This window comes from Hoplias malabaricus, chromosome X2, assembly GCF_029633855.1.
Source record: "Hoplias malabaricus isolate fHopMal1 chromosome X2, fHopMal1.hap1, whole genome shotgun sequence".
Taxonomy (NCBI): domain Eukaryota; kingdom Metazoa; phylum Chordata; class Actinopteri; order Characiformes; family Erythrinidae; genus Hoplias; species Hoplias malabaricus.
In genome coordinates this window covers 7,724,480-7,736,235 of record NC_089819.1, presented here as the reverse complement: position 1 = coordinate 7,736,235, position 11,756 = coordinate 7,724,480, and the positions used below count along the sequence as shown (strand labels likewise).

At 38.5% G+C, this 11,756-nt stretch overlaps 1 protein-coding gene across 1 annotated transcript in view; it reads left to right on the top strand.

Annotated features, from left to right (window-relative positions):
- Positions 1–141: 141 nt before the first annotated feature.
- Positions 142–11,756, top strand: part of LOC136676561 (unconventional myosin-Ih-like) — a gene marked incomplete at its 5' end in the record, with an annotated part of 21,153 nt that continues 9,538 nt past the window's right edge. Inside the window, 13 exons of the mRNA XM_066653657.1 lie at positions 142–318; positions 990–1,105; positions 2,036–2,234; positions 2,492–2,572; positions 3,711–3,890; positions 4,298–4,396; positions 4,607–4,720; positions 5,383–5,454; positions 5,727–5,846; positions 6,476–6,543; positions 8,161–8,266; positions 8,538–8,618; positions 9,702–9,793. Of these exons, the coding sequence (XP_066509754.1) occupies positions 142–318; positions 990–1,105; positions 2,036–2,234; positions 2,492–2,572; positions 3,711–3,890; positions 4,298–4,396; positions 4,607–4,720; positions 5,383–5,454; positions 5,727–5,846; positions 6,476–6,543; positions 8,161–8,266; positions 8,538–8,618; positions 9,702–9,793 (1,505 nt within the window). The remainder of the gene's footprint in view (positions 319–989; positions 1,106–2,035; positions 2,235–2,491; positions 2,573–3,710; positions 3,891–4,297; positions 4,397–4,606; positions 4,721–5,382; positions 5,455–5,726; positions 5,847–6,475; positions 6,544–8,160; positions 8,267–8,537; positions 8,619–9,701; positions 9,794–11,756) is intronic.

The window sequence follows — 11,756 nt, the reverse complement described above, 5'->3', positions numbered from 1 at the left end:
ATTTTAGTCAATTCAAATGTAATACACTTGTTTCCTAATGGGAATAAACACTAGAGACCACTAGAGTCCTAAATTCAGTATATTTTTTTCAATATACGTTTTCTGAAGGCTTGCTATCAGATTGTTTAAAAAAAATAAAAATTTGCATTCTCTGATTGGCAGAAAAGAAAGGGTAAACTGGGTCACCTGGACCTGGAGGGGGCACTAACGGCTAGAGACCAAGTTGGGGTCCAGGACTTTGTGCTGCTGGACGCTCACAACAGTGAAACAGCCTTCCTGGACAACCTGAAGAAGCGCTTCTCTGAGGATCTCATATATGTGAGTGAGAGCTTGAGCAATTTCATCAAAATAAGGCCAAACTTTTGAGTCCTTAAGCAGGAATTCAAAATATGTAAATAAATGCAGTTCATTTAAGACAGTAAAGAGTAAAACAAAATATTTCAATGTTTAACCACCAGTTTGTTCATTTACTCTCATATAATAATAAATGTGCTCTTTCCCTCACATTTTCTTAGGTCTCTTCACGTGTATCTGGGTATTTAGACTTTTGTCTGCATTTTCAAAAAATTATTTGTCCAAAGATTTGTCCAGAAATTTTGAAAATATACACAAATAAATGAGAATGCAATAACTGAAAAATGCTGAAATGAGCATGCCAGCCCAGTAGATGACGATAGTGCATGTGTCATTACAACACAGAGTTGAGCAGATAATGAGCATGCTCACTACTGTGTGTCTACAGCTTTGTTGTGTTTGTGTCATAAACGATAAAAGAATGTCTAAAAAGTACATGAAAGTACATTAAGTGTTTCTGCTACACTGTATAATGTACAAAATAAAGCAGAATTTAGCTGTAAACAATCCACAATTCTCTAAGGCAACAGAACTAGCCAAGTTTATTGTCATATTTAAGACTCAGTCTTAACAAGCTCAACAGAAACAGACGTGTGACTGAAAGTGTGAAAAACTGTATCCATGTCTTTCTGCAGACCTATATAGGGACCCTTCTGATCTCGGTCAATCCGTACAAACAGCTGGATATATACAGCAAGAAACACATGGACCTTTATATGGGAGTCAATTTCTATGAGCTTCCACCTCACATGTAAGAGCTTTTATTTTATTTTATTTCATTTACAGTTGGTATATTTCTTTTGTAATGTCATTTTTGTCTTGTTTTGTCTTTTTCTGAAACATTCCAATAACTTGAACGTGAATGAGCCTATCTAATGTACTGCAGATTGAACATAGAATTAACAGGCTCTACGATTTGTAGAAAATAAAATATGTAGACTGTAGAATGTATAGAATCTATAAAAAACTGAACCCTGCAAAAAAGTCCACTAAGCATCTGTGTAATTTTAATATTATAGGGTGACCAGACGTCCTCTTTTACCCGGACATGGCCTTATTTTTAGACTTTTTTAGAGAAATGTCTGGGAATCTTGTCTCGGAATTTCACAAATGTCCAGGATTTAGTTTTTCTGGAGCTTACATAGAATTTCGAGAAGCGTTTCGTTCACAAACTAGTCCCGCCCTCCCCTACTCCGATTGGTTCGCTTGAGTGAGAAGGGGGTGTGGTGAAGTAGCCTAAAATCGGATTGGACGGTCTGACTGTAGAGTTATCGTTATTGATCGATAACCTTCTCTGTAAACATTTAATTGGTCAGTCTGCACGTCAGTAGTCCTTGTTTACATCAGGCAAAGCTCCTGTACCTACCCTCATCTCGAGCAGCTATGCAGAAACGTAAATGTAAGTTCTCGGATTAATTAAAAAAGAAATTCCCATGTTTTGTGTAGCAAATAAAAGTGTAAAGGACCTAAAAGCACACATAGGTTCAGCTAAGAATACAGCAAGGGGCGAGAGCTCATCAAGCCCACCCTCTCCCCCCTCCCCGAGACATGTCCTCTTTTTGTGCATCTCAGATCTGGTCACGCTAAATATTAAGAAGTTTAATAATAATATTAAGAATATCAAGAAGAACACTGTTCTACAACACGAACACCTTATTGGATTTTTTTCTCTTCAATGCAGATATGCACTGGCTGATAATGCCTACCACACCATGCTAGCAGAGGCTAACAACCACTTCATTCTGATCTCTGGAGAGAGTGGGGCAGGCAAAACCGAGGCGTCCAAAAAGATCCTGCAGTACTACGCAGTGAGCTGTCCCAGCAGTGCCCTCCTGGACACTGTCCGTGATCGCATGCTCATGTCCAACCCTGTCCTGGAGGCCAGTACTCTTTAAAGGAGATATCTGTTAAATCCAATAAACTACTTATGCATCTGTTTCCTCTCAGCAGCACTGTGAACAGTTTTTCCTGGTTCTTATGATTTTATTTGGCAGAAATTAATTAATTTGTGCATATTCCTGCTGTAATTTTACAGAATTGTACTGTAAATTAGGTTTTGGATTTATTATATTAGCCAGAAAAAAAACACTGATCTATGTTGAACTGACCGATAAAGGTGGCCTTGTTTTCCCATCAGGCCTTTGGAAATGCCAAAACACTGAAGAATGACAACTCCAGCCGCTTTGGAAAATACATGGACATCCAGTTTGACACACAGGTCTGAACAGTTTACCAGTTTTAACTGATTCTTCACTACTTTTTCATTCTCTTAGCTCCACTCACCATCCAGGAACACTTTGCAGCTCTGTAGCATAGTTTAACCCCTTTCACCCTGTTCTACAATGCTCAGGACTACTACAGGACCACCACAGAGCAGGTATGGTTCAGCTGGATCACTCTCAGCTCTGCAGTGACACTGACATGGTGCAAATGGATCAGACACAGCAGTGCTGCTTAAGATTCTGCTATACACTGCCCACTCTGTTAGACAAACCTCACTGGTCCACCTTATAGATGTAAAGACAGAGACAGTAGCTCATCTGTTGCTGCACAATTTGTGTCGGCTGACTTCTAGTCTTTCAGCGGACACAGGACGCTTTTTGCTGGATATTTTTGGTTGGTGGACTGTTTTCAGTCCAGCAGAGACACTGAGGGCTTTAAAATCTCCAGCAGCACTGCTGTGTCTGATCCAATCACACCAGCATAAGGAAACACTAACACAGTGTCACTACAATGCTGAGAATCATCTAACAGCTAAATATAATCTGCTCTGTGGTGGTCCCATGGGATCAAAGTATGTATATATATCAAAGTATGCAGAGCAACAGGTGGACTACATAGTGTTTAATTGTAGAACTACAAAATGGATCTGAGAGAATGGACAGTAAGTGCAAAAACAAAGAGAAAAAGAAATTTGTGTATTTCCAATTGCCTTTGACTCCTTAATATATTTTACTGTTTTTATTTGAATTATTAATTTTTTTTAAATTATACCTGGTTTCAGGTAGCTAATCATAACATGTTGTATTATTTAATTTATGAACAGATGATGCCACTGCCATCCATAATAAAAGCTATAGTGGGACTAGTCATTTTGGCCTGATTGTTGTGGATGTTTTTTACTCAGGGCTCATCAGTGCCATTAGAACAGTGCTCTGACCAATATTACATATGTTGGCTCCTAAAGCTGGAGAAACTTGTGGACCGAATGTCTATTTGCTTTAGTGATTTAATGTTTGTGTTTATTCCCTTTATCACACCATCAGATCACATTCATGACCATTACATTCCTCTTTAATTATTTTGACCACAAGCTTTTTTATTTAGCTTAAGTTCCTGCTCTTTCCCTGCTTCAGGGAGATGCAGTTGGGGGTCATATCCTGAGTTATTTGCTGGAGAAATCACGTGTAGCCCATCAGAACCACGGTGAGAGGAACTTCCACATCTTCTACCAGCTAGTGGAGGGAGGAGAGGAGGATCTGCTGAGGCAGCTGGGCCTGGAGAGAGACATACAGCACTATAAATACCTGGTACAGGTACGGACCACTGACTCCGATCACTGCAGTTGGTCAGACGGGAACTAAATAAAATTTTTTCTGGGGCCGATTTTCTAAAATCAATTTTAGTGATAAAAAAATGAGATGGAGAATTGAATTGCTTATTACTCCCTGAATTAATCAGTTTATGCTTCATAGAGTGGGTTTGCTACATGGGAGAAGACATTTAGTATGGAATTTCTGACACATGCAAGCCAGCATTATATAAGGGCTGTGTCATCACATAAAGAAGAACCACTGAAGAAAGTGTCTGTTTGCTCATTTAATTCGTTTAATTAGTGTTATACTGGAATGTATTAGCATTGAATTTTAAATTCTATTCTGGATATAATCCAATTAAAAACAGTGTACAGAATAATGCAGTGCATGATGCTTCACTTCTTCAGGGAAAGTGTTCCAGTGTGAGCTCCATCAATGATAAGAACGACTGGAAAACTGTCAAAAACGCCCTGTCAGTCATCCACTTTGATGACAGTGATACTGAGGTGGGAACACAGAAACACACTGTTGTTATACGTATAGTATTTTGGAAGCTACTCTAAAGGCACTTTAATTTGTCCAGCTTTTTCTTGTCCTATAGAGTCTAGGTTCTTCTCATTGGTTCTTGATAAACATTATTTGCTCAAAAGCTGTGTACTGTTGAAACTGAATTAGGCTGAAGTCATGTGGTGTTTAAAGCCTGTTTCTATCCGTAGCACTTGTTTGGGGTCGTTGCAAGTGTCCTCCACCTGGGGAATGTCCATTTCGACAGAGACACCAGAGGCTATGCCGTCCTCAACTCCAACGCAGAACTACGCTGGGTGTCTAAGGTCAGATAAAAGGATGTACCCTGTTAAAGGGCTGCAGCAGCTAATTGATAATGTTCATAATGACAAAAATGCACCATCAATGAATGCTATTATCATATTATGATGTCATGTCACTTTAAAAGCTGCCTCTACCCTGAGCTCTGAATATAGCTCCTTGTACCTACCCATGACTGCTTAACCAAACTACAGCCCGCTGCAGACAAATACAACTACATTTTTCTCTGTGCTCTGGTGTCCTCCCACAGTCCAAAAACATATGCTGGTTTATTGACTGTGTGAAATTATCCATAGGAGTGAGTGTGTGAGTGACTGGGTGAGTGTGTGTGATCCCCTGTGATGGATTGGTTGTAGTCTCCAGACCCACTGCAAACCCGAACAGGATGAAGTGTTTACAGATGGTGAATAAATTAATTAAATACACAAAATCAGCCCTGTTCTGCCATGTTAGATTTCTTGGAGTTGTTCCCAGAGGAATTTCTTCTGCAGGTCTTTATCTTCACACATTAAAAGTACCACAGTGGAACATCTAAGCAATTCTGAAAAGAGTTGCGTGTTGCAGCTCCACTCTGCTTTGGTGATTTTTGAATCACATGCAGTTACCTCTCACTGTCACTGGGATAAAGTACAAAGCAATACTTTTTACAACTGCATTTTCTTTGCAGCTGGTTGGGGTCCATGTCCAGGTTCTTCAAGAAGCTCTGACCTACAGGAAAATTGAAGCCAAAACTGACGAGGTAACACGAGGCCCCTGACACAAAGCATAATTTCTTAGCCTTGTCAGAATCTCAGGATATTTATTTATATATTGTTTTTTATGCCGTACATTGATTTAACACTTTAATACATGGTGATCATTGTTAAGTTATATTTGGTTCTCTGTTTTTTTTAATTTATTAAATATGTATGAATACATTAATAGATGGTGACTTCAACTGGACACATGAAGTAAAATAAATGAACTTATAAACATTCCTGAAAAGTGGTCATTAAAATTATTATGTTCCAGGTGATGTGTCCCTTCACAGTGGACCATGCCGTTTATGTCAGAGACGCTCTGGCCAAAGCTATTTATGGACGAACCTTCACTTGGCTGGTCAACCGCATCAACGAATCTCTGGAGAACCAGGTCAGAACATAAAAAAGCACTTATCAGGAGAAATTTAGATTTTACTGTAATTTAATAATCCTCGTGTTCTCAGATCCAGGTTTTTAAAGCCATATTAAATTTAACACTGGATTAAATTTAGGTTTTTGGAGATGTTTTATTTATTTTCTAAATGAAAACAAGTGAACACATGACTATAGCTCTGGAGCATTTGGCTTATAGTGTTATACTTACAACCAATGGCCTAGCAGTATCGTGATCTTATACTAAACCTTTTTTAAACATAGTTGCCCCACTTAGGGGACCCAGTCTGTAGAGCATTAACTAGTTCATTTGAGCAGTACAAAACACATTCTTCTTCTCATGTGAGTGGCAAATTGTAGACAATTGTGATACATAGAAAATGTGAATGTAAAAAAAATAAAATTATGAATCAAAAAAGTTGCTTGCTAATTTTTCTGCAGATATTTGTACAAAGGTTTTACTTATTTCTGAGTTTATTATATTGACAATATTAAGTGCATTACAATGCATGTGAATGTGTTACATATTATTTTACAAATTAAAACATCTGACTATGAGGGTAAAAAAACAAAACAAAACGAAAAATCACAAATCTAAGAATTTTCACATTTATTTCTGATTTTTAGGACTCGAGCAGAAAGACTGTGATTGGGCTGCTTGACATCTACGGGTTTGAGGTGTTCAATGTGAACAGGTACATGCTTACAGACTATGACTTTGATATATAGATAGGGCTGGAAGATATGGCCAAAATGTATCACAATATATTTCTTAATTTTGGTCACCCTCAAACATAAACCTATTGGCTTTGTCAATATTAATATTTTTAAACTAACTTTTAAACAGAGTGATCATCAGTCAGTGCCAGATGCTGTAAATAATGTATATAGAGATATTGAAAATCTGTTTCAAAATCATATAATTGGCATTGAAACATTATATAGTGTGATATATATTGATACTGAATTATTGTCCTAAATGTGTTTTAACAACTGCTCACCCATCATTTCTATTGAAACGAAAAGTATTTATCAGGAGTTGTTGGTGACCGCAGGCTCAATTGCCATTGTCTTCTATTAGCAATGCTTTTCTTTACAATATAATTGAAGTTATGTAATAACATAATTTTGGGAGTAGGACCACACCCAAACTCCTCCTGTCATTTCGGTCCTCCGTGCACAAGGCGGGAATACACCCTGGAGGGGGCGCCAGTCCTTCACAGGGCAACACATACACATTCACTCACACACACCTATGGACAATTTTGAGTCACCAATCCACCTACCAACGTGTGTTTTTGGACTGTGGGAGGAAACCGGAGCACCCGGAGGAAACCCATGCAGACACAGGGAGAACACACCAACTCCTCACAGACAGTCACCCGGAGCGGGAATCGAACCCATAACATCCAGGCCCCTGGAGCTGTGTGACACTACCTGCTGCCCCACCGTGCCGCCTAATAATATAATATAATAATCTTCTTATTTAAAAGATGTGTTCACAATCACATAGATTTGCTCTTGACATTGATGGGGACCAATGCCTCTACAATCCCCCCCACATTTGTTCTGCAGTTAATTTACAAACCATGTTATTCATATGTACAGACAAGTTTAGTCTACAGTTATTATGATGGACTCATTTCATTAGGGAACTTGACTTTAAATGACTTACACTTTTCTTTGAAAAATAACTATTTATTTCCACCTTCTTCTTTTTGGCTGCCATCCTCACTCACCCACGATGCACCTGAGTCTTGCACAGTAATACTCACTTATGACTGGAAAGTTTTCCTTACAGTTTCAGCGCTGCTAATGAGATGTTGACTTTTTTTTTTTTTTGTGAGGGGATCAAACTATTGGTGGGGACAATTAAATAATAGCTGGATATTGCTGGGGACACGTCACCTCCGTCCAATCTAATTCTACGCCCTTGCTTCACAAACATTTAGAAATACACCGCAGGTCACCATCGCTACCTCTGAAGACCTCCACTCAAAGTCATTAAGCTGTGGAACATTTTCCACAGTGCTGTGCATTATTAACTGTGCTAGCATGCTAATGCAAGGGCCGTGCACTGCAATTAGCACCAAGCACTGATAACTGATACAGAGATGCACATGTAATGAAGCATGTGATCCTCATACCGGAGGCCACTCTTTCTCTGCATGTGTACAGTGCAGTACATATTGCTTTACATTGTACAACATGAGATCTCATCGATACAGCACAGGAGAGTGTGTGCATATCTCTGTATGCTCATGTTTCTGTGGCTGCCTGGTGCATGGCTGTGTTTATATGTGTTGTTTCAGTTTTGAGCAGTTTTGCATTAATTACTGCAATGAGAAGCTCCAGCAGCTGTTCATCCAGCTCACACTCAAGGCAGAGCAGGAGGAGTATGAGGCTGAGGGCATTGAGGTAAGACATGAAAGTCTTTATTGTAACTTTAGTGCAGAGGGCATTCTGGTAAACGTCTTTATTGCAGTTTTAATGTGAAAGATATTACAAAGAAGGATACAGCTCTGTATTGTAATTTATATTCTGAGGGTACAGACGTCATGCACAAATGTTCTTATTGCACTTTAATTTGGAGAACTTCTTGTATATTTAATGTAGAGATGAGATGTTTAACTATAAACGTGTAGATGTTTTTTGTGTGTGATTCATTTTGTGTGTGTGTGTGTTTCAGTGGGAACCAGTACAGTTCTTCAATAACAAAATCATCTGTGACCTTGTGGAGGAGAAGTACAGAGGAATCATCTCAGTGCTGGTGCGCAAACACTGCTTATCAGAATTATTTTCCGAGAAAACGTTAACGCACGGTGGCACAGCAGGTTAGTGTCGCAGTCACACAGCTCCAGGGGCCTGGAGGTTGTGGGTTCGATTCCCGCTCCGGGTGACTGTCTGTGAGGAGTGTGGTGTGTTCTCCCTGTGTCTGCGTGGGTTTCCTCCGGGTGCTCCGGTTTCCTCCCACAGTCCAAAAACACACGTTGGTAGGTGGATTGGCGACTCAAAAGTGTCCGTGAGTGAATGTGTTTGTATCTGTGTTGCCCTGTGAAGGACTGGCGCCCCCTCCAGGGTGTATTCCCCGCCTTGCGCCCATTGATTCCAGGTAGGCTCTGGACCCACCGCGACCCTGAATTGGATAAGAGGTTACAGATAATGAATGAATGAATGAAAACGTTAACTCAAATATGTTTTGAAAGTGTTTTTGGTTGCATTGTATTTTACAGATTGGTAATAAGTGAGTAATAATCTGGTGATATAATGATAACAATATATGTTTAAATATGTACATAAATTAATGTTTTTTTTTAGTTGTTACTAGTTTATTATTATGTAATTACACCTGTAATTAATTTTGATTCTGTGCTTGAGTAAGAAAGAATTCAATGTGTATTTTACACTAATAACATAACACTAATAAGTTAAACTATTTCATTTTTTTTGCAGGTAATAACCCTATTGTTACAAAATGTGTTACTGGTGCATTTAAGGAATAATACTTTTGTAACAAACAAAACACCAACATTTAATTGATAAAACTTCAGAATCATAATAAATCAATCCATAACATAAAAAACAACTGCATTCGTTTAAAAACTGTAATTAATTTACAGCTGGATATGTACATTGTTTATCCGGTAAGATTTAACAAAAAAGACGAGGAAAAAATATCATCAAGCATCCTAAGTTAAAGCAAACTTCCACAATGGGCATTTATCAGTTTAAAAAAACTTTCATTCTGGCCTGGGAATACAGGAATAATGCTGTATGTCATCTGGCCCCTTTTCTATATTTTCTGTGGTTTCATCTAAACTAAATAATTGTGTGTGTATGTGTGTGTGTTTAGGATGAGGAATGTCTGAGGCCTGGTGACACCACAGATCTCACATTTCTGGAGAAACTGGAGGAAAAAATGGGGAACCATCCTCACTTTGTTACGTGAGTTTAGAACCAAAACCAGTGACTTTGAATCACAAGAAAACCCAGTTATTATTTCCATTACATTAAAGACATTTAGCGATCCCTGTACAGTTTATAATTTCATTTTACAGCTATAGGGCAGTGCAGCATTAGGAATCTTGCCCTAGTTCAAGTGGATCTTATTATCATTTCAACCATATACAGTGTACAGTACACAGTGAAACAACATTCCTCCAGGTGCCACATAAAACGAGTGCAAACATGTGCAACAAATGCAGGATAAGTACTTTTGTTGGTCTCTTGTTGGTGTACTGTGTTGTTTGGTAGGTTGGAGTGGCTACTTAAAAGTGTCCATAGGTATGAATGTGTGAGTGTGTGTCGCCCTGTGAAGGACTGGCGCCCCCTCCAGTGTGTGGTCCTTCCTTCCGCCCAGTGATTCCAGGTAGGCTCTGGTCCCACTGTGACCCTGAACTGGATAAGGGTTACAGATAATGAATGAATGAAAAAAAGGATTTTCATATTCTAAAGATCTGAGGAACTGATCAGAGGGTTTTGTGGATAATTAATATTTTAGTAGGGCTTTTAAACTGAAAATGATTTTCATTTTGCCTCCCTTAATCTGCATTCACTGCCCACTTTGTCAGAACCCAATGAAATGGTCCATATGTGCACATAGAGGGAGGCTGTTTCTAAAGGAAATGGCCAGTAAGAAGAATGATAGAATGTTTTGTTTCATTTGTTTGGTTAAGTTTTTTTTCTCTGGTTTTGAGCATTTGCCAAGGTGCAAGTTGAGTACCCTGGCTGCTGTTCCTGAAACTAAAGAATTCACCCCCTGGTCAGTGTCTGTCCTCCTCCTAAAGCTCCTGCTGATGGACGCTGTGTTTGGTCTGAAAGACAGGAAGACTGTAATGCTCATTTACTCACCCTTTATCAGATTAAGTGTATTTAAAAGTACACAGGACCTGGCTGTGTCTCAAAAACAGCCTGGACACTCTCACAGCTGTGCTAGGTGGAGACATCTACCCAAATGGATTTAAATTTGAAAAGAGTGGAGGGGAATCATTTGCTGAATTAAAGTTGTACTGCTTATATGATATGTGTGTGATGTGTGTAATTAGCTGACTGAATTAGGTATAACACTGGCCTGACAAATGTGTAATATGTGATATTCTCTGACTCACTTAGTAATTACATTGTTATGACACCTGTGTGATGTGTGACATTCTCTGACTGAATTAGTTATAATATTATGACACCTGTGTGATGTGTGTAATTCTCTAATTGACTTAGTAATTACATTTTTATGACACCTGTGTGATGTGTGCAATTAGCTGACTGAATTAGTTATTAGATTGTTATGACCCCTGTGTGATGTGTGCAATTAGCTGACTGAATTAGTTATAACATTGTTATGACACATGTGTGATGTGTAATTCGCTGACTGAATTAGTTATTGCATTGTTATTACACCTGTGTGATGTGTGCAATGAACTGACTGAATTAGTTATTACATTGTTATGATGCATGTGTGATGTGTGTAATTAGCTGACTGAATTAGTTATTACATAGTATGACACCTGTGTGATGTGTGTAATTCTTTGACAGAATTAGTTATTACATTGTTATGACACCTGTGTGATGTGTACAATTAGCTGACTGAATTAGTTATTATATTGTTATGACCCCTGTGTGATGTGTGCAATTAGCTGACGGAATTAGTTATAACATTATTATAATCCCTGTGTAATGTGTGCAATTAGCTGACTGAATTAGTTATAACATTGTTATGACACCTGTGTGATGTGTAATTCGCTGACTGAATTAGTTATTGCATTGTTATTACACCTGTGTGATGTGTGCAATGAGCTGACTGAATTGGTTATTACATTGTTATGTTGCATGTGTGATGTGTGTAATTAGCTGACTGAATTAGTTATTACATTGTTATGATGCCTGTGTGATGTGTGTAATTCTCTGACAG